General features: G+C 31.1%; 1 protein-coding gene across 2 annotated transcripts in view; it reads right to left on the bottom strand.

Annotated features, from left to right (window-relative positions):
- LOC107453405 (ribosomal RNA small subunit methyltransferase NEP1) overlaps window positions 1–21,723 on the bottom strand; it is a 38,417-nt gene extending 16,694 nt beyond the window's left edge. Inside the window, exons 1-3 of one of the 2 annotated variants that reach the window (XM_016070234.4) lie at window positions 21,501–21,719; window positions 15,260–15,355; window positions 7,483–7,624 (exon numbers count right to left, since the gene is read on the bottom strand). In XM_016070234.4, coding sequence (XP_015925720.1) covers window positions 7,483–7,624; window positions 15,260–15,355; window positions 21,501–21,644 — 382 coding nt within the window. In that variant the 5' untranslated portion in view covers window positions 21,645–21,719. Of the gene's footprint in view, window positions 1–6,507; window positions 7,625–15,259; window positions 15,356–21,500 lie in introns of those variants that run through there. The other variant, XM_087156756.1, reaches the window with a different exon arrangement.
- Window positions 21,724–23,247: the final 1,524 nt, after the last annotated feature.

Here is a 23,247-nt window from a genome sequence, read left to right as displayed (position 1 = left end):
TTACGGTTTTTAAAAGAAATAGATGTGGTTCAAACATCAATTAAAGTAGCGAAGGCAAACAAAATCAAGTCATTATTTAAACTTTTATTTCCTGATGAAATATCACGTTTAAACCATAACAAAATTCTCAATTTTTCAGAATTTTCTTTTGAACCTAACGATGATGAATTTTCGAATAAGCTTAAAGAAATTAGTGACAATTTTAAATTTTCGGAATTAGTTAAAATATCTGACATTCTTAATATTTCCAGTGAAGGAAATAAGGAGGAAATTGCCAAGCATATATTAAATTGTTTATGTGATTTTAATCACTTACAAAATTCTATAGTAATTGAAAACCCCTCCGAAGATGAGGAGGAAACTACTCAGTTTGAAAGTAAACAAACTCAAACTGATTTTGAACCACATTTACCAACTAAAATTCATGTAAATCAATTTACACAAGTTAGTTTAAATTCTATATGTACAAAAAGTAGTGTTGATGAAGATATGGTATCCAATAGTCTAAGTTCTAGTAATAATATAAATAGGGAAAACAAAACAAAATTAATAGTTAGTTTTTCAGATATTGAAGCAGTTACCCCTATGTTTAATGGAAACCGTTTTGATAATATTAGTTCTTGGTTTGAAAATTTTGAAACTCATGCTAATTTATTTAAATTGTCTGATATGCAAAAATTTTTATTTGCAAAAATATGTATGAAAAGTAATGCATTAACTTTAATTAGAAGTGAAACTCAGTTAAATTCGTATGAAAAATTAAAAAATCTTTTGCTTGAAGAATTTGGACTTAGTTGCAATAGTGCAGAAGTACATGCAATGTTGCAAAAAAGAAAACAAAGGTATAATGAAACTCTTCAAGAATATTTCCTAAAAATGAGAGAAATAGCTACTCAAAGCGATATTGATGACTTAGCTCTAATCACTTACATAATTCAAGGAATACCAGACCAAACAAATAATAAAACAATTCTTTATGGAGCCAGTAATCTTTTTGAATTTAAACAAAAACTTACACTTTATGAAAAAATTAAAAGTGACTTAGATAAAAATAAATTTCAAGCTAATAAGGAAATAAGGAGGAAATTGTGAAGGACCATATGTGAAGAAGTTAGAAAACCCGAAATATGATATTAAGTACTTTAAGCGTAATGCACCAGGACATAAAGCCCCGGCTTGTCCTAAAAATAAAAATGTAACCCCAAATGTGACTAAACCCAAAATACATCATACCACACAGGAGAACCCATTGAATCAATGTGAATATTGCTCAAAGAAAGGACTTTTGAATCAATTTCACATGGGCTCCACGTGTGTAAACAACCCTAATAATGTGGTTGATGTAAACATCCAAAATAACCAATAGCAATTACTAATATCCGGATATAAAGTTGAAAACGAGTATCTAAATGGATATAAAGTTGAAAATGAGTACCTAAATGGATATAAAGTTGAAAATGAGTGCCTAAACGGATATAAAGTTGAAAACGAGTACCTAAATGGATATAAAGTTGAAAATGAATATCTAAATGGAGGTAAAGTGGAAAATAAATACCTAAAGGGACGTGCAAAACCAAAACAAAATAAAAATGTAAACAAAGAGATATTATTGAATGTTGATACCGGGTCAACATTGAATGTAATACCAAAAGATTTGGTGCTAAAATTAAGTATTCCTATTAAAAAATGTGAGGAATTAAATGTTACCCAAACGAAAGGACAACTAACACTTAACAAAATTTGTGAGTTTCCCCTTAAGTTAGGCGAAATTGTTAATTCAGTTAAGTTTTTTGTAATTGATACTGATTTACCATAAGCTTTACTTGGGTTGCAGACTTGCAAAGATTTTTGTTCGTTTATTGATTGTGTCGGGCCAGTTGTTACTTAATTTGGTAAGAGATTGATCACCTCTGCTAATTCAAGCAATGACAACTCATCTTTGCACATTAGACAGCAAACTTCTCAAAATGTTAAGGCTAAAAATTGTTGAAAAAAATCAAAGGTTTGATGTTTCAGTAAATGTAAACATCGAAAAAATAAAAGGTTTGATGTTTCGGTAAAAGTAAACATTGAAAAAATAAAAGTTGAAGATGTTTCAGTAAAAGTAAACATTGAAAAAATAAAAGGTTTGATGTTTCAGAAAAAGTAAACATTCAGGGGTCTGTCTAGGTTTTTCTGACAGGTACCTATTTTGTGAAAATTTAGACGTAATTTGTGAAAAATTAAAAATTATATTAAGAAATCAACACAAAAATATGGATTTATCGTTTCTTAAGGGATACAAAAATGAAATTTTAAGAAAAAGTATTTTGTGAAACTACCGTTTTTCCAAAATTGAATTTGTGAAACTACCGTTTTTCCTAAAGTTGAATTTGTGAAGGTACCGCTAAACGGTAGTAAATTCGGCCTGGACAGACCCCTGACATTGAAAAAAAAATAATAAGGTGAAGGTTAACAAAAAGAAAATAAAAAATAGGAAAAAGAAAGAATGACCAAGAAACTGATTACAAAATAAAATAAAAATGTAAGAAAACAAAATTTTGAAATAGTACATGTATCAAAGCTTAGGAAAAATCACAACCTACAAATGTCAAAATTAAATCATGAATAAGTGTCCAAAACAATTTTTTTTTACTTTCTTCAAGGGAAGAAGTAATCTCTAAATTTTTGAGAGATCCGAATCCCGTGTGGAGATGTTTGGCGAGGAAACTTGAACTTTATCCGAATCGCGTTGAGTGGAGATGTTTACCTCAGCATCAGTTGGGAGTAAGGGCAAAGTAACTTGAACTTTTTTTTTTCTCAACACAGTGAGAAGAAACTCTCTAAACTATTTTTGTTTTATCCAGTCTGGATCTCTCAATTTCACAGTGCTTCATGAAACTCTGTTTTCCTCCATTTTAACAGGCAATACAGAGTTTCATCAAGTAAATAACCCCATTAACCACACAGAATCTTAAATTCTGATTAAATGACACTTGTTGTCCAGTTAGTTTTGCATATAAATTTTGTATATTTTTGTGTGAAAATTTTTGAAAAGTTTTTTAGAATAGTTATATAAAAATGTTTAATTTTTTTTTCTTTTTCTGTTTAGTTCACTTAATAGATAAATTGTATTATTATGTTTTTATTGTTGTTGCTGTAAAAATTTTTTTTTCAGATATTGGAAAAATGTTATTTATGGTAGGAAAGAGGACAGTCATACCAACGTAAATTTTACAAATTCATAGTATTCTAAATTTTATTATTTTTTTTTTGGCTTACCAAAAAAGATTTTTTTTGGGGGAGGGGGGTGTAATACAAAAATTAAATACTTTTGTATTAATAAAAGCATTAAAACTTCATTCGTTTTCATAAAATATCTTTGATAAAGGATAAGGGTAGAAATTCTATTTTGGGACTTCAAGGCTAAAAACATGCCAATGAATAATAATTAGATTTATATTTCAAAAGAGAAGTTATTTTAAGATCTTTCACTTCCATATAAGGAAAGATTAAACGATTTGCTATGAGTACTACTTACAAGTGGTTTACTACTTACAAGTGGGTGGAGAGGTACAAGCAATGCTTGTGCAAGACACTAAATTAAAAAAGGATTGTTGTAACTAGCATCCAGCATTATAACTTCAAGAAAAAGAAATATAACAAAACATTTTCCAATTAGCATTTAACATGGTTGAGCAAAATATTTCTATTAGTCATAATGTATTTATTGCAAGAATTATAATATTCATGCATCTTCTAATTTTGAAAATATTCTAAATTGCTTATATTTAACTTTTTAAAGTTTCATAAGTCATTGAAACATATTTTTAGTAGTTTTTTTATTTATCCTTTACTTAATGTAAATTATTGCAACAGTATTTTTTGAATTAAAAAACAAAAATTTACTCCAATATATCCAAATTAAAACTGACTCCTTTTTCACATTTTGCAAGTTGCAAGTTCGCATAAAAAAATAAAGAAAAAAAGATTCTAAAAATCATGAAATCTATGCCAATAACTGTAAAAGCCACGATCCGGAATCGTTGGGACTTTTGGAAGACCGGATATTCGATTTTCTGTATAATAGACCCCCAAGGTAAACAAAGCTTAAAACAATCTAATAAACGATCTGAATCTAAGAAGCAAAAAATAAATAAACATTATTTTTTGGGCAATAATGTTTTAGTATTAGAATGATATCTAATCAATCAAAAACAAAATATTAGAAAAAAATAATCATTGCTGTTCTTGTTGTTAATTTACGTCGCACTAGAGCTGCACAATGGGATATTGGCGACGGTCTGGGAAACATCCCGGAGGATGATCAAAGGACATGTCATCACAATTTTGATCCTCTGCGGAGGGGATGGCACCCCCGCTTCGATAGCCCGGCGACCTGCGCGCGAAGTTGAGCACTTTACGGTAGCACAGTTTAACGAGGACCAATATCGCACACCCTCGGTCCCTACGCAGACTGATCCAAGTGGTCACCCACCCGCACACAGACCGCAGTCAGTGATGCTTGACTCCGGTGATCTTCTGGGAACCGTGTCTTAACAATCAGCCCACTGCGGGACAAATAATCATTGCTTAAAATATAGAGAACGGAAAATTTTTTGACAGTTATGAATTGCTCTTTCCACCGTTTTGAACTAGAACGATTCAAGAAAGAAGGGGGAAATTTCCGCCATTCATTAAGGTGGGTAAGTGGAGAAGAAAATTCATTTCCTTCTTATTTGTCATTCAAGTTGAGGGTGGGGAAGTGTCAAATTCTTATTTTCTCCCCCATCATTGGCTATCAATCAAGCATAAAGGCACGGCATGCTGATTGGGTTCTCTTTATTTTTTCTTGTGTGACTGAAAGTGACCCTCTCTCCACGTTAACGTTTGCTGAGTTTACCCTTTTTCACAGTATTTCTTCTTCCCCCGACACTCTAATAAGACGGTTCCAAGAAATGCCTCTTTCACTAGACAGCTGCATAGGAAAGAAGGGGACTAGAAAGATGGGACGCAGTTGTGCTCTTTTGAAAACAAATCTCTCTCCTTTCCCGCATTCCTGAGGAGCAGCGCCACTCCACTGTCTTGGGAGGTCTTTTCCCCTTTCTGTGGATTTATGGATTCAATGCATGAATCACTAGAAATTAGAAAAGGAAAAAACCTGTCCAAAGACCTCTTCTTTTTTTATTTTTAAGAGAGGGGAAGATGAAGAGATGTTTGTTTATTTTGACAGTTAAAAAGTGTCCGGGAAATTGACCCTTCCGGAAAAGGGACGTTACACTGCATTGTGAAAATTCATAGTAATAATGGTTGACAAAATCAAAACAGCGCATGAATTTATGCATAATTCAATACAAATCGAGCGCACCAAAATGTTCATAGAGTGTCTCAAAATATCGAAATTTTAAAAGCCATGAGAAAATTAACTGCTAGAAAAAGATTAAATCACAGATTTACGATAATGTTAATCGCATTCAAAATGTAATACTGAAATGTACAATTAAAAATTTCCATGTCATAAAATTATATTAAAAATGAATTCGATCTAATTTCAGTTATATAAAAAAAAATAGGGCAAATATACCACATTAAATAATTATTGTTACAATGAGTTACCAACAAAATTGCTACCCATTAAAATATATAAGTTTAAAAAAAATGAAAATTTTATAAATTTTTTTTGAGAATTCTCCTAGCGAATGTTCATTTAAATGTAATTTGGAATTGCAATTTTGGAGTTACTTTCTTGATTATCAATTTTCTACGCCTGTGTTTGCCTCAGTAATTCTAGCAGCAAAAGTTCATATAGAATTTTTTTTATGTCTCGTGTTCTCTAAGTTACGTTTTTCACTTACAAATCTATGTAAAAAAAAAAAAAAAAAAAAAGAAGGGTAGAATAAATGTCTTGTTAACAAGATCTTAACAAAATTTAAATCTAAGATTAGCGGAACCATGAGAAAATTTTGGAGTAATATAAACAATAGATTCGTGGAAGTGGAAGTTCGTGAATCAAACGTCTTGAGATTCGTGTAATTACATGAATTAGCAAAAGAATTACATGCCTGTTTGATTTTATTTCTTTTAAAAAAATAAAATTAACAGCTAACCATATAGATCTTTTAACACCAATCACTGAATAATAAACTTCTACTTTCTTCTTGTAGTCATTTATATCTCTGCTCACTGTTTTTGGTCTATAATTTTATTTAACAAAAAAAAAAAAAAAAAATTCTTAAAATCTAACTTTGTCTAAAATTTTCAAATGTTAGAAAAAGAAATGTGAAATCAAGCACATTTAGATTCAGCAATAGCACAAATTTTGCTTACACAAGCAGATGTTGAAGTTCATTAAATCCATTCTTTTTAATTAAAGTGTGACATTCAATTATTCCTAAAAAATAATGAAAATTAACAAGGCTTCCATCATTTATTTCTCATTATTTTTAATAAGAAATATGATATATGTTTATAGAAAAAAAAATTTATAAAATAAATGGGAAAGAGATATTTTCTTTTTGTAATGGCAGGCCCTGAACTTTCGCCTCAGAAGATGCTGGAAGTACCCGGTGGGCACCTGTGAACATAGGACATGGAGGTGAGCAACGTTAGCCACGCCCATTGCCAGATTCCCACAATAGAGGACAACAGACGGAGAGAAACATGAGTGACGGAAAAGATAATATTAATTGATGAACTGATTCTTTCCTCAAGATTAACTCTAGGAGTGAAGAGTGGCACCCATGAGAATGTTAGATTTGAACAGGAGAAATAGAAAAACTAGAAAAATCTGGAAACAGCTATTGACAGCAATTCCAAGCAACAAAAAAATTCAGTTTTAGCAATAATACAGGTTTTACTATAAATATGTGCTAAACATCTCTTAATTATTCTTTGATGATGCAGAACATTTCTTCGTCATAAATATTAGCATAGCGAACAAATGATTAACAAGCAAATGAAAAAATAACACAAAACTTGTTGACAAATCAAACATAAGTTGCAAGATGTGAAATTTCAGTTTCAAATGTACAAGTCAAATTAATATTCTTACTCTCCACCATTTTCACAAATTTTTAAAATGTTTACAAATGTTATACAAAGAGCCTTTTGTTAACAAAAACCATTGAAGAATGTAGAAAATATAAGACATACTTATTGCAAAAAAACAACAACATTTATTTAGAATAAGGTTGCAATAAGGTTTTAATGATTTCAATGTCATCCACATACCATTAAAATTGAGAAATGTTTCCTTGTCAAAGTCAAAATATGTTAAGAAGAGGGGATGTTCTAGGCAAATCATTTTGGTGAATTTAGAGTTGGGCGGACTCAAAGGTTTGCCCAAGTTGTATCCCGATATTTTCCCACAGACTTTGCATGTAAATGCTATCTCTGGGAAAAAAAGACGAATGACAAATTGACTTGATACAAGACACAGACCATTTAAAAAAATTATGAGCTGACGAGTGGAAATTTTGTACATTGTAAGTTGTTTAAACTTACCCATTAAACCTGAAAAACGCTTAAATGTTCTTGGTATTCTAGTTTGAGGATTTATTTCTATGAGAGCATTTCTTTCAGTGTGCACATATACTTGAAGCAATCCTGCTCTATTAAGTGGGCTGTCAAAAAGCATCAATAGGCACTGAAATGTAAAGAAAAAAAATCAATTAGTAGAATAAAAATAATATAACTTCTGGACCTTGATTTCATGCTAAAAATGAAAATTCTTTTTCTAAATTTCAAAAAAAGGTAGAAAAATTTAAGCACATAATTTATTATTTTTTTTTTTACATAAAAATGATATTTTAGAACATAGTTTTTGAATGGGAGCCATTTTGTACCACATTTTTCACAATACATGAGTGGAGGGGGAAGAATGTTAAAATAAAAATACTCCTGACATTATAAAACAACTATTTAATCTAACAGATACATAATTAAAGGCTATATTGTTAAACAGAATTTAAATGATACTTTCATAAAAATTTCAATACTCATGAAGAACAAATATTAAATTTTTTTCTTCTTTTTTTAACTTTGATCAATTACAGCAGCAAAAAAGTATCCTTAAACTTTTTTTTCCAATTGAAAAACGTAATGATATTTTACACCTTAAAAAAATTACTTATACAAACCTTAAAGAATATCTTGCAAATAGAGACATTTTTCAACAAACAAAAATATAAAAAAAAGTTTAACACAATGCACATAAAACAGTGCCTCATATTAAAATTTTTTCTCAAAGCAAAATGTAAAAACCGGCACAACAGGCCAATCCACATAGATACTACAGATATAAAAATTTTTTGAAATCAAATAGTCTTCTGTGAGAAGCAGTTCCAATAATTTTAAATAGATTAAAACAGTCATAGTTTTAGATTAGGAAATATAGCTTATATAAGCATAAACTAAATATATATAAGGACATAATTGTTAAAAATTACCTCTTAATCCTCGAAATGCAAGTTAAATACCCTTAATGGAGCAACGATGCTTCCCAAGGAAGTTGATATACAACACCAATATTTTCAATTCGATACATTTGATTTGAACATTTGGCCCGCGATGCTATTCAAAATCACCATGTATAGGTGGTATCTATAGTATGATATGTCCCATGCAGAAAGGGAAATCAGGGTGCGTAGCCAAATCTTTGAATCAAAAATAAGCACTTTTTAAAAACTTTTCAAGCACTCAAAAAATTCATATTCAATCAATGATATTATTGAAAAACAAAAATTTTTTATAAACAGTTTTAGCGTTAAAAAAAACACAAAAAGAAACGGGCGTAAATCGAAACAATCAGTACTTTCCCACATCACCGAGTGAATTCAACTTGAGCTTGAACTCAGAACAAAAGTACCCTAACCCCCTACGTCAAAAAAAGTGTTAGAAGTAAAATAAAATAAACAAGAAAAAAATTAAAATAAATTAAAAAGAAAAAAATTTCATAAGGATCCGATATTCTCTATCCGAATTGGAGCACTCGGCTTTCGGTTTCAAGTGTGCGCGCATGCGCAAACCATAACGTGGGTACGACATGAAGTCCACGTGAATGATTACGTAGCAAACTCCCCATTTTTCGTGAAATGCATGGGACCCACCAGATATCACTGCAGGGGGAAAAAATTATTCGGAAAAAAAGCACTTTTTAAAAACGCCAGCTGAAAAAAGCACCTTTAAAAGCTTTTAAAAACGAAATCCCCAAAAAAAGCACCTTTAAGTACTTTTTACAAACGCTACGCACCCTGGAAATCTTAGTAATTACAATTGGTCGAAGGAATAATATGGTTTAAGGGGAAATTTTAATTTTTGCATACTTGAATACAAAAATAGAATAAGAAGCAGGATGTGAATAATGAAGTGTGAGGAAGCATTTAATTTTTAATAATAAAAAATTAAGAAGATTTAGATAAAGAAATAACATAAAAAGATTAGCTTTTTATGTTACATGTCCACAACATAATACCATGACATAAACATAATACATATGTATTATGTTTATGTCCTTTTAACAAAGCAAAAATTAAAGACCTTGTTTTTTTGTTGAAAAATTGAAGAACTTATTGAAAATCGTATAATAATTGTTTATCATCAAATATACATATACCCACAGTGGCAGTACCAATTATTTACCTTCCTTTAAAAAAATATATATATATTGCAAGTACTGATATAATTGTACTTATTACCAGGGTTAACCGAAGTGGGCCCAGGAAACTTAAGGCGAATGCGGGAGAGTTTTTTTTCTTTTCTTGGTGGGTCTACTTGAATAAACTCACTTTTTTAAAGATGTTTTTTTCCATTCAAAATTAAGTTTACTGAATCAATAGGTTTCGCTTCAAAAGCAATATAATTGTAAATTATTGTCCTTAAAACAAGATTTCCAAATAATTGAAGATTATTTAAATTGATTCATAAATTGAAATGCATTCAAATTGTCTTAGGAGCATAATTAATGTCCTTTTTAATTATAACGGAAAAGTGAAGTATCTGTTCCTTATAGAACATTGGGACTCCTAATGCCTTACACATATTTTTTAAATTGAAATTAAATTACTATTGTTTTTACTAACAAAATTTCCATTACAAGTGCTTAACTTTTGATATGATAATAATTTTGCATTTTTTTTTTTTTGCTGTTGTTGAATATCCAGGCTGGTTACAGTGATTTAAATCAAGTTAATTCATTTATAAAAATTATTAGTTTTTATGAAATTAAATTATTTATGTAGCTTGAAAATGTTACTGAACTCATAAATTAAGTTTATATATTATAAGTTTATATATTAAGTTTATCTGAACATAAAAAACTTTCATAATATATAACTCTGACCAGAACAAATGCCTTCATATAAGAGGCACGGCACTTACTGTATCCAATGCCAAGTAAATAGCAGCATAAATCATTAAGTTATTGTTGCTATATTTTCAATGAATATAATTATAAAAATATAATTAATAATTTATTTAATAATAATATTTTAAAATAACAAATATAATAATGGGGTTGGAAAAAAACTTAAAATATTTCCACATTATGGGTTAATAACCAGGGGTCTGTCCAGACATTTTGTGAAAGGTCCTGTTTTTGTAAAATTGTGAAAAAATTACTCGTAATTTGTGAATAGAATCAGGGTCCGGCTTTCATGAACTTGTACAAATAGGGTCCTGTTATTGCAAAAAATTTTTTCAAAGAGTTTTTAAGTTGTAAATAGATACAAGATTATGCTCAACATTGTAAAATTATAATACAAAAAAATTAAATTTTCAAAAATAAACAGCAATTACTGCTACTAAATTAAAGATGCAACATACATATATTTGGTATTTAGCCTATACTGCTGAAAGCAGAATATTCATTTTAGACAAATAACAGAAGAGGCGTCTGACGAAGACAAAACTTAATCGGTTTACATCGTCTTTCTTTCCTTTTTTCCCCCTCGGTAGGGTTTATTCGATTAACAAAACAATAATGAAGAGAAACAAATTTGTGAAGCGTCCGATTAAAAGATTTTGTGAAGGGTCCGTTTTTAAGTTAAAATATTTTATATTTAAGGACCCGTTTTTATGAAAAGATGTTTTGTTAAGGGTCCATTAGCGGACCCAAATTTCTACGAAACAGACCCCTGATAACATCTATGAAACTAATTTAGATTCCTTTTTTAATGATTTCAAAGAAATTTAATAAGGTTTTAGAATTTTTTATTTTTCGACATAATCACCCCCGTTATCCAAACATTTGTTAAGTCGGTGCACAAGCTTTTGTATCCCACAGTCATAGAAGGTTGCCGCCTGTTGTCGGAACCACATTTCAACTTCATCTTTGACCTCATCATCGTCGTGGAATGATTTTTCACCAAGATGTGACTTCAGGTAAAGGAATAAACGGAAGTCGCTGGGCGCAAGGTTCGGGCTGTATGGCGGATGGTCCAATACTTGCCATTTGAATTGTTTGAGTAGTGCTTTGGTTACGAGCGCTGTGTGAGGCCGAGCGTTGTCATGAAGCAAGCGGACTCCATTTGTCAGCATTCCCCTGCGTTTGTTTTGAATTGCTCTTCGAAGACGTTTCAAAGTCTGGCAATATGCAGCAGCTTTAATTGTCGTTCCGGGAGGCATAAATTTCAACAGAAGAATGCCTTGTCTGTCCCAAAAAAAAGAAGCCATGATTTTTTTCGCTGAAATCGAAGTTTTGAATTTCTTGGCTTTGGGTGAATTCGAATGGCGCCATTGCATTGATTGTTGCTTGGATTCAGGTGTATGGTGATAAACCCACATCTAGTCACCTGTCACAATGTGATCAAGGAACTCATCACCTGTTTTTGCATAGCGTGTGAAGAAGTCGAGTGCAAAGCCCATCCTTTTCATTTTGTGTTCTTCTGTTAACATTTTTGGAACCCAGAGCGCACACAATTTCCTGTACCCAAACTTGACACTTCCGGTATGATCTGACGCAATTCTTTCAATTTGAGACGTCTATTCTCACGAATTGCTTCCTCTGTTCTCTGAAGAAGGACATCATAGATGGCCGACCTGTTCTTTGTTTGTCATGAATATCGGTCCAACCTTCAGAGAAATGACGACACCACTTCGTTACATTTTGTCTATTCATAACGTTCCCATAAACAAAAACAATTTCTTTGTGAATATCCTCTGATATTTTGCATGAAGAAAATGTATGACGGAGCGCACTTCGCATTTGGCGGGATTACGAATCGCAAGTTTTTATTGGTGTGGAATCACATCTGCTGTAATTAAATATCGTGTTTTTATCAACAAAAAAAAAAAAAAATTAATAAATAAATAAAAGGAGAATTGTTTATTAATTTAAACATTGGATTATTTTATGAAGTAGATTGCAGTTTTGTTTTTCTGATTCCACTACGCTTGATTTTTTTTCTTCTTTTCTCGATAAATTTCGCTCTCAATAAATTAATTCATTTTATTCATAAATTTTATCATTAGGTTTTTTTTTAAATTCCGTTGATTTTGCCTTGTTCCGGGTTTCAATGTTTATGCTAGTGCCTTTTTTAACTATCGTTTCGGTTCGATAATTTTCAAGTGTTTTTATTTAGATTAATAAGTTTTCCTTTTATTTTATCGTTTCCCCCGTATAATTAGGTATGAAATATATTGCGTTATTTAACCATTGGTTTTGTTTATATTAGTTAATTTAGGTCGATAAAACATCGATTAACGACGCATTTTGGTCGATCCAGAAAACCGGGAAATTCAGACATCCGGGATAGCGATGGTCCCGAGCATCCCGGATAATTGGTTCTCTACTGTACTACAATCTAAATCCTCACAAAGAATGATTACATTGAAACAAAGTACACAGCAAATATTAAATTTTTTTTTGTTAGAAGCAAATACAGTATTTTTAATAAAGTTCTCAGGAATAAAAATTTAAAGACACCCTGGGTTTTCAAGAAAAACAGGATAAAACCTGGGTTTTTGATTAAAAAAAAAAAAAAAATACAGATGGGCTGGGATTTTTCAAAAAAATCCTTGTTTTTTCAAACTCTGTTTAATACAGAACTGTTTATTTTTCAGTAAAATTGGGAATTTTAAAACCTTTTTTTACCACTTTTTATAAATTTACAGTTATTTATTACACACTGAAAGATTATAAAAATTTTTTTTAAACGGTTTCCGTTATAGATTAGAGTTAAATATTTTTTTTTGTTGCTATTTCTTTTCGTAGGGCTTTAATTTGTTTCTATAATCACATTCGCTTCCTGTAGAGCTGAATTTCTTGAACTGTAGCTCCCGCACACCCTCCATCTTGCCTCTCAAAATGCTCTACACTCGATGTGCAGTCACATTCTAGGTGATAAAAGAACTTCTTTAATTGTTGTAAGATTCAAAAAATTGTTTCTGTCAATTATAGTGTTACAGAAAATTAAGTACTTTTAAAAGCCTTGAGCTAAAACTAAGTTACTTTAAAGGGTCCTTTATTTTCCGAAATGAAAATTAAACAGCTTTTAAGGACTTTTAAGCACGGTGGGAACCTTGTATACATATTGTAGAAAAATGCAATGACCATAGGTAATTAAAAAAAAAAAAACATTTATTAAACAAATACAGGACAGCAAAATTATCACAAAACATTTGTCTCACACCGCTGCTGCATGGGTATATATGAATCTTTGTCTAAATCAGGAAAGTATCCTACATTGGCCATCATGACCAGAAAGGCTTATCCGATGATACAAACAATAAAATTAAACAATCAGAAAATCGTTTAGCAATGCAATTATATAATTTGAAAAATTAATCGGAAAAATATCTAGCAATAAAATTTTTAATTACATACATAACAATTTTCTATAGCAATATTTTGAAATATTAAAATATAAGAAAAATTTCATACATTACTTACTGATAGTAAAACAAATATCAGTAACAACTTTTTCAAATTTCAATAAAATAGTTAGCTGTAATTTTTAAGTATTCAAAAAAACAAAAACAAAAGAAGTTATTAAGTATAAAACTTTAAGTAAATGATATTAAAAAGGAAGAGTTTTTTTTTTTTTTAGTCAATGAGTCTTTCATGGGAAGAAAAGATACAATCATTTTAAAATAGACAAATTAAATTTTTCTTCTTCTTTCTTTCGTATATTATTGTCAGGTTATGGTGTTTATATACTCGGCACACATAGAGGTTTTGAATGGCCCTTTGACAAAGTCATATTTTTTCTACACCATTAGGTGTCATTATTTCTGATTTTTGTTACTGTGAAAGTTCCAAGGAATATTTGCTTTAACTTTAAACCTGAACTAAACAGTCCTCACAATTGCTACAAAGGCATTAGATTTGAATTGAATGAAAATGGTTAATTTTTTTAAAAAAAGAGTATATGTGAGAAATTTTTTCTGGTTCTATATTAAATTTAATTTGCTTAAATTTTAACAATTTTTATCATACATATTGCCAAACGATTGTATTGGCCATTCTTAGTTTCTTCTTCATTTTTAGTTTAGTTAGTATCCTAACAAAAATTAGGGCAATAATTGTTTTAAATCATTGTTTCTCAACGGGGGCGATAACGCTCCCCTGGGAACGTTGGGAGTATGCTGAGGGGTGGTGGACTTGTTCTGGACGGCAGGGGGCGCTACGTCAGTTTTGGGTGGTAGGGGGACGATGAGCATGCTTCGTTATTCAAATTTAATTTTAATACTCCCAAATAAAATTATTAAATTAAGAATCATTTAATAAATAAAATTAATCTAAAATCACTATTTAATAAATAAAATTAATCTAAAATCAATGTTAAAGAAGAAAAAAAAGATTAAACTAATATAATAAATTAAGATTATCTGATACAGCATTAGTACCAGCCGTAAAACGAATTTATGCGACACATATTTTCCAATCCGAATCAGCATCGAACCGCATGAGTTAGTAGTTTTTGCCCCTGACTCATGCGGTGATTTGGTGCAATGCCTCTTATAATTCAGCACAACCCCTCCATCCTCATGCTCTAAATAACTGGATTTTTACAAAGGGGGGCGTTGATATGTTTTTTGCTTCTTAAGGGGGCAGCAATGTTAAAAAGGTTGAGAATCTATGTTTTAAATGATAATAATAAATATATTACCAGCACCAAATTTAGCAAAAATGCATCAAAGTGTTATTGACATTTCTTAAAAAGAAATCAATCATAAACTTTAAAGCAACATTTAGAAGAAATTTAAAAATAAGAAATAGTTGACAATATTCCCACTTCGATAACTATTACATTTTAAAAGTAGATTGATAATTAACCCTTACCTGATGCGTTATATCTGGACGACACATCGTAATCTTTTTCTTTTTTATGATATGAAGATGATCTTCACTATTCAACAATTCATGTTGTTGACCATTCTGAAACATATTTAAGGAAACAAAATAATAAGTAAATATTGAAGTAAAACAATGGAACTCAATTGGGCGATGCATTGTATATGCTACCAGCAAAGTATGAAATGCCGGCATTGTATAGAATGACTAGGCATTGTACAGAATGCCTAACGCTTTTAGGCAAAGTATGAAATGTGAGAAGTATTACATACTTTGCCTAGGCATTGTATAGAATGCCGGATGCTATTTAGGCAAAGTATGAAACAAACGTCCCGATGAAGTTATTATGTAAATAATGTGCATGTTACTGTGAATGAGCGAAATTGGTGGTTGTTGACTTTCACTGGTGAATGTTGACTATCACATAGTCGCTTTGGTGAATGTCCGAAATATTTATTACCTCCGATTTCATATTAATTTATTCGTGGATATAATTACATTTATTCGATATTTTAATACTTACTGACGATAGATTAGAAGAAACATCAGTGTTTGGAGTATCGGGGAAATATAACCGGGCAGTGGCACTTGACCTTAAAAAAACATCAGTGTAGGGTAAACCAGGCAATGGCACTGAACCTTAAAAAAACATCAGAGTAAGGTATACCGGGCAGTGGCACTTAACTAGACCTAGTATATACTTCGGACATTCACCAAAGGCCTAATCATACTAGGTCTAGTTACGTGCCATTGCCCGGTATACCCTACACTGATGTTTTTTCAAGGTCAAGGGACATTGCCCGGTATATCCTACACTGATGTTTTTTCAAGGTCAAGGGACATTGCCCGGTATACCCTGCACTGATATTTTTTAAGGTCAAGTGCCATTGCCCGGTATATATTTGCCCGATACTCCAAACACTGATGTTTCTTCTAATCCTGTGTTTCCCAAAGTGTGGTATGCGTACCCCCAGGGGTACATGAACAGTTTAGCGGGGGTACGTGTTCTTATGTGAAATATCTTGCAACAAACGAAAATTTCACGAAATTTTATCTAAAAACAAAGCTAACCATGAAAATTTACGATAACGTATTTTTCTATTGGCTATTTTTTGCAGAGTTAACAGTTAATAATTAGGGGTGTCAACAGCCAGTTGTGATTTTTAACTTTTGAGCATTTTTTTATAGTAAAAATTACATTCATTTTTTTTAGTGGTACACAGCGTTACGAAAAATTTAGAAGGGGTACACAGAAGACATAAGTTTGGGAAACACTGTTCTAATCTATCGTCTAAGTATTAAAATATCGAATAAATGTAATTATATCGACGAATAAATTAATATCAAATCGGATGACGTTTTGAATTTGTCCTTTTTGAATGACATTTTGACGAATCGGAGATGAATTTTATACTTTGCCGCAGGGTTTAAGCTGAGTCTAAAAATTCATTAGCAAAAAAGCTAAAATCTGAAAAAAAGTTTTAGCAAAATGCTAAAATGCCATTAGGCTTATAAAATTACTTTATATCAAACAAGTACTGTAAGTTATAATATCAAAAAGAATACCTATAACAAAAAAAAAAAAAAAAAAAAACACATTTATTATTTATCAAAACATTTTAGTTTATAATTAACAATCTTCCTTTCTTTCATATTTGCCCATTTTACAAATGCTTCTTGAAAGTTAAATGCACTTTCAGGGCCCTCAATATTAATCATTAACAAATTGTTTACATGGTTGATTAACAACCTGTTTCGAATATTAGTTTTAATCAAATTAAGGCAGCTAAAGCCCCTTTCACAGTCAACAGTGTGCATTGGTATTGTTGCACAATACTCTATAACACGTTTCACGATCACGTTTGATCACGTTTTTTTCGTGAACGCTAGCGTCATGGTTCTTCTTGCGAAAGATATTTAGATTTTTTCTCCTTCTTGTTTGATCAAGTTTTTTTCATGGATGTTAGCGTCATGGTTTTTCGCGGAAGCTTTTTTTTTTAATGGAATTTAGTAAAATCCTTTAGCAAAAATGCTTTGTTGAATTTTAGCATTTTTGAGGGGTCTTTTCGCATTTTGCGAAAAAAGCTACCGTAGCGGAAACCCTGCTTTGCCGGTTTCTCATTTGGCATTCTATAGAATGCCTAGGCAATGTGTGAAATATAAATCATTTCAAACTTTGCCGGCTAATTTTAGGCATTCTATACAATGCCGGATTTCATACTTTGCCGGTAACATATACAAACACTGTAATGGGTTGGGGGGGAAAATGAATTTCAGAATGCTTCAGTGTTGAAAAGTTGTCTATTGTAACAAGAATAAAAACTTTTAAAATCAGTTAATATCTTTTGTTTGCACATCATACTTAAAATAAATGAAAACTAGAAAAAATCACATCCTTTTCATTTTATTTTAAGTTGGCTAAAACTTCTTAAATAAACACGCTTTAGTTTGTTACGCTTTTTTGATAGTTTGAATAAACTAAATAAATTAAATTTTGATCAATAATTAAATTTTTTGGATTCGTGTAACCTTTAAGGTAAAAAAAAAAAAAGTTTACCAATTTTTCTTATGTATCTATTCGCGCATGTTGGAACAGACCAATTTAGAACTCGTCATGTGAAAATGGTTGCACATTGAGTTCCACCTACATTCTACCCAAATAACCACTCAATTTTTTGGTGGAGTACTTTATTATATTTATAGCTGTATATAAAGATTTTCAAGGAGTTGGATTTCTTTGTTTACTGAATTTTTAAGGTTTCTCATTTGAAGAATTGAGGCATAACTGATCAAGAACTATATGTTTCATGTCCTCACAAGTTTGATGCTCTTTTCCCCAGCTTGAGAGCGGCGAGGAGATTTTGATATTTCTCTAATACAAAGTGTCAGAACTATTGGGTAATTTAATATTATCTTCATTCAAGCTGTACAGCATTCGGGAAATATATAAAACACAAGAATTCCAATTAATGATTTCAAAGTAATCCTAAGGTTGAAAGTACAAAATTTCTAACAGTCTTTTTCATTGTGACAGTTTGCCCTGCTTTTCAAGATCCCTCTTATGTAAAATCTATGCATTTGGTTGACAACAGTCTGGAATGGGACAGGATGGAGATAGGACTCAGCGTATGAATGAGAGAAATACAAAAATATTTTATTGTCACTCCCAGACTATGAAAAGGTGTGCCAAACTTGAGGCAGGAGCTTTGGATAAAATACATGAACGCGAAGATTCGTGTCCAAAATGTTGTGCGAACATAAAAAAAAAAAATATTTATCAGAATTTAAGTTATTTAAACTATCCAAGAAGAATAAAAAACTAAATTTGTTTTAAAAAGGGGTTACTTTTTTCAAGTTTTCATTCATTTTAAGTACGGTAAGTAAAAAGAAGATATTGTACTATTTTAAATTTTTTTTGCCATTTTTATTTTTATTACAATAGGCAACTTTTCTGTATAAAATGTTCCGAAATTCTAAAAAAAAATTTTTTTTACCCACTCTAATACACACACAATCAAACATAGATATTCCAAACATGAACTTCATTAACATGAATTTTTCAACATCACAAAAAACAAACCAGAAAATCTTAAGTTATATTGAAATATAATTTTTATTTAATTTCTAAATAATTTCATAAACTATTTCTTAAAGTAATAATAAGAAAAAGATTACTATGTTTGAAAAGAAATTGCCTGAATCACCTTATTCCCAAATAAGTAGATGTTAATTTAATGAATAAAGCTGACATTTAAAAAGAAAAAGATAGTGGGGGCAATAATATAAATAAGAATATCTGTTCATAAAATAAATAAAAACTTTATAATTTAATGAATTAAAAAAAATTGATATTTAAAAAGAAAAAGTTAGTGCCCTAGACCTTCGGGTCAATTGAAGCTGCTCAAATTCTCTTCACATGAATCTGTGACAGGCTTTCATCCAACCATTCTATACACTTTCAGTGGATTCCCTCACATGTTGGGGTTGATGGGAATGAGAAGGCTGACTTCCGGGCCAAATCCGCTGCCGAAGAAGACACTGATCATTGTGGGAAGCTGACCTTTAGTGAAATTTCTTCCCTGGCAAAAATGAAATTAAACAAGACCATAAGAACTCCTCCTAACCAATCTTGGTATTTTGCAAAAAAACCACGAGAATCTTTCAATCTTAGACCAAGAGCCCATCAAACTGCCTTTTCACGCTTCTTGAGTGGCCACACAAGATCCCTTACTTTCAACCGGGGCCAAAAAACTTACCCTGAATGTCATTGGTACTCGACAGACATGGCCTCCCCTGCGCATATTCTTTTTGTTTGGGGCTCGGTAAAGATGAGGTCCTGCTCCAGTCTTTTTATGGACTCTTTGGAAGTGTTCGGATTCATGGGAGTCGTCTAGCACAGCTAGACGATTCTGAGATTAGCAACACCAACAAAAGTTAGTGAGGGCAATAATATTTCTGCATGCGGTAGTCAGAATCAGAAATATTAAAAGCGATTACATCATCTAGCGATATATCAGAAGAGAAAAATGCCAAAACAGAAGAACTTTGACAAAATGTAAAATTAAATGAAAAAAAACTGCAATTGCAAGAAATAACTTCTTTTCGGAGTACGCATACATTAGAAAACTTTTAAAATGTCATTTATTAATATTTTATACCAAATTGTTAAAAATGAATATGGAAGAATAAAACGTAGAAAGTTAAATGAAAATAATAAAAATTAATTAAAAAAGTAGTAAAACAACATTTAGTTAAGTATTGAGGATAATAAAGTTAATGTAATGAATTTAGAGAACAAAGAAACACTGTACATGGTGCAGACTTAATAACTTCGTATACAAAAGTGACGAACGTCAGTGGGAAATTATAACAACTATAATGCATTTCTTCAATTGCAGATGAGGAGTGTAACGGAAAATATGATAAATGAAGACCCAGTGTAATGAGGCAAACCGAAAGGGGAAAAATTTGCTTCCTTTTTTCCTTCTTCCCCCCATACTTCAAATTATTCAGGCACTTTCAAAGATTAAAAAGAGAGGATATTTATGTATTAGAAAAAACCGAAAATACACCAAAAATCTACTGCTTTTCACAGTTAGTCGTTCACCCAAGGGCAAGAAAAGTTTCTAATAGTCGCTTTCTAGTTGCAAGTGAAAACCCTAAAATGAGAATAAAAATCAGCCAGTAGGAATACGGCTAACAACTGGGTGCTATTCACAACCACATAATTCTGATAGTAATTGATTGATGATATTACATCTCGAACGCTTGAAACAGTTATAATTGATATGTCTTGTAAAATTTAAATTTTGTCATTATTATTTTATAGAACTTTTCGCATTTATGTTGATGTCTTATGTACCTGCTTTTGTATGATTCCTGCACAGAAATCAACAAAAAGATGATATGTATCAACATTATATTCTTGGCTTTTCACTATTATTTGCTTTGATACGAATACAGTGAAACTTTAAGGACAATCCTACAAAACGGGCACCTCTTATTACAGACGTTTTTTAGTTCCCAATGAATCTTCTATGAATAAGTCACTGTGCACCTTTTCCGCAAGGCGATAACTCCCAGAACCGGAGAGTCATTTATGCCCTGAAACATCAGTTTTTATCTAAACTTTCTTTACAAAACTATTTCTACTATTTTATTAGAAAAGGAAATATGCAACTTTCCACCATTTTAAAGAATCTAAATTTTTGCTTTATCCACAACTTAAAATATTATTAAGCCATTTAATCAATCATTCTCCTGTCACCTTCCTTTATCTTTGCAAAGAAAGGTGAGAAAAAGATATTGTTTTTGTGAAATATTTCAAATAGTGACATCTTTTGATCTTTTCATCTGGACTATACTGTCTATGAAATCCCAGAAGCTGAAATGATGCCTGGAATGCTATCAATTCCTCCTCCCTCACTGAAAATTCCTTTCTATGCCAAGTCTCAGCGACTTCCGGGCAGCTAAAAAGTATATAAACAAAAAATATCAAAGGGAACTAACTCGTAGGTCAAACCAGCAAATATTTACACGTATTTTTTTCAATTTGAAAGATTAATTTGACGGATGATTCCAGATCACGATATGGAAATCTCCCCGATATGGAAATTTCTCCAAATATTCTTAATGAACGACTTTAGTACCTATTTAAATAAAACATTTTTAAAAGTTTTGATTTTTGTTTTGTCTAGACTATTTCAAAACATTTTTGAGATTATCTTACTTTAACTGTTTCAAGATTTGCATTTTCTAATACGATGATCAGTCGTTTGTCTTGCTTTCTTATATGCTTTGGAATACTTTTGAGATCTTCTTTATTTTCTTCTTCATCATTTTCAATCATCACGTGCTGCCGCTTCAGAGCCATGTTTAAGTCCACTTTATTTATAAACAAACTTCGCAAAATTGAGTTGAGTTACAAAATGCTTTAGGCTGAATTGTCAGAACGAGGTTTAACTTTAAACCTGTGGTCTAAACCGCACGGCACGTGACGTCGCGATCCTTTTTTACAATCAATTGGGTGGCAAGCACTCTAATGTAAGTCTATGGTACTTTGATGTCATTTTGAAATAAATTAGCAAATTTTACATTTTCCTTAAATTTTTTAAGTATTTGCGGCCGATTTTCGTGTAGAATAGAGCTAAAATAAACTTTGTAGCAAGTTTTGGCTAAATTATGACAGTCTTTATATGAAAATATTCAGATTTTTATGGGTGATAAGCAAAAGTTCCTGTTTCACTTTACAGATGTTGTTTATTATGATACATACTATATATAATTGGTAATTTTTTTTGTTTAGATCTTAATAAATTAGATTAGCTGTGATGCCTGCTTCCTAAATAGGTCAGAATAATCGTCAAATTATTATTTTTTTTACAATGTGAGGAAATAGCTTTGTTTTATGATTATTAACTTCTGGTTGGCAGAGCTGAAACTTAAATATTTTGCTCGCATTTTTAGGAATACACGTTATTATTTTATTCTTATATCTACTAAAAGTAGAATTGATTTATTTTTATGTGTGTCCCAAAAATAATATATTTTAGTTAGGTTTTGATAATATTTGAATAAAAATAATCGTATGTTCTGAAGGTTGAATCAAATTAGAAATAGTTGTTGTTTTTTTAAGTAAGATATTAATTAAGTATAATGCCTGTATAATTCGTTATCGCAACGAACTACAGGGGGCGTTGTTGTATGAGACGGATACCTGCGATTTCTATATGAACAGTCATTCAGTTGCTCTGATTCTTATAGTTCTTAATCAGACGTAAAAAAGAAAAAAAATATTTACAAGCACATTTTTTATTATAAGAATCATAACACTCACCTGTTTTATAAATCCGCAGAATTCCAAATGAAATGTTCTTCGTTTGAAAATTTCATTTTCAAATAATATAGGCATAGATTATCCCTTCATTACTTTTTGATAACATACCACACATCAAAATTTCATAAATGTGCAGCGGATCGTCTCGCCATTACGGCGATAACGAACTATCCTGGAGCGCCGGTTTGGCGTGAACATTCAAAGTTGGCAACCCTGCCACAGAGACTGTTTTCCCGCATTCGGGTTACAGCTTCGACCAGTGTAGCGTCGTAATTTTCACGTTCGTGCTAAGGCACGTGTTTATTTTATTCAGGATGTAAATTTACTAATTTCCTATTTCATTAAATATGTTTTACTTTTTATCTATGACTGGCATATATTAATTTCCTTTTAGATATTTATTTAACTTTAAGTATTAATCTTTAAGTAATTAATTTAATTGCATGTGGCTTACCCATGTGCACTTAACTGGTGACCTTCGGACGTGATCTGAACACGCCTACCTTGGCAAAAAACGCCCACTTTGATCTGGATACGCCTACATCGGCAGTAACGCCTACTTCGTTGGATGGTCCACATTGAACAGCTGACTTGCTACTTGTGACTGCATCATTATCCACCTCCTCACGCAGTTGCTACT

The sequence above is a fragment of the Parasteatoda tepidariorum genome, chromosome 2, assembly GCF_982258835.1.
Source record: "Parasteatoda tepidariorum strain Cologne lab strain chromosome 2, Ptep-v5.0, whole genome shotgun sequence".
Lineage (NCBI taxonomy): Eukaryota > Metazoa > Arthropoda > Arachnida > Araneae > Theridiidae > Parasteatoda > Parasteatoda tepidariorum.
This window is presented reverse-complemented; position numbering and strand designations above follow the sequence as displayed.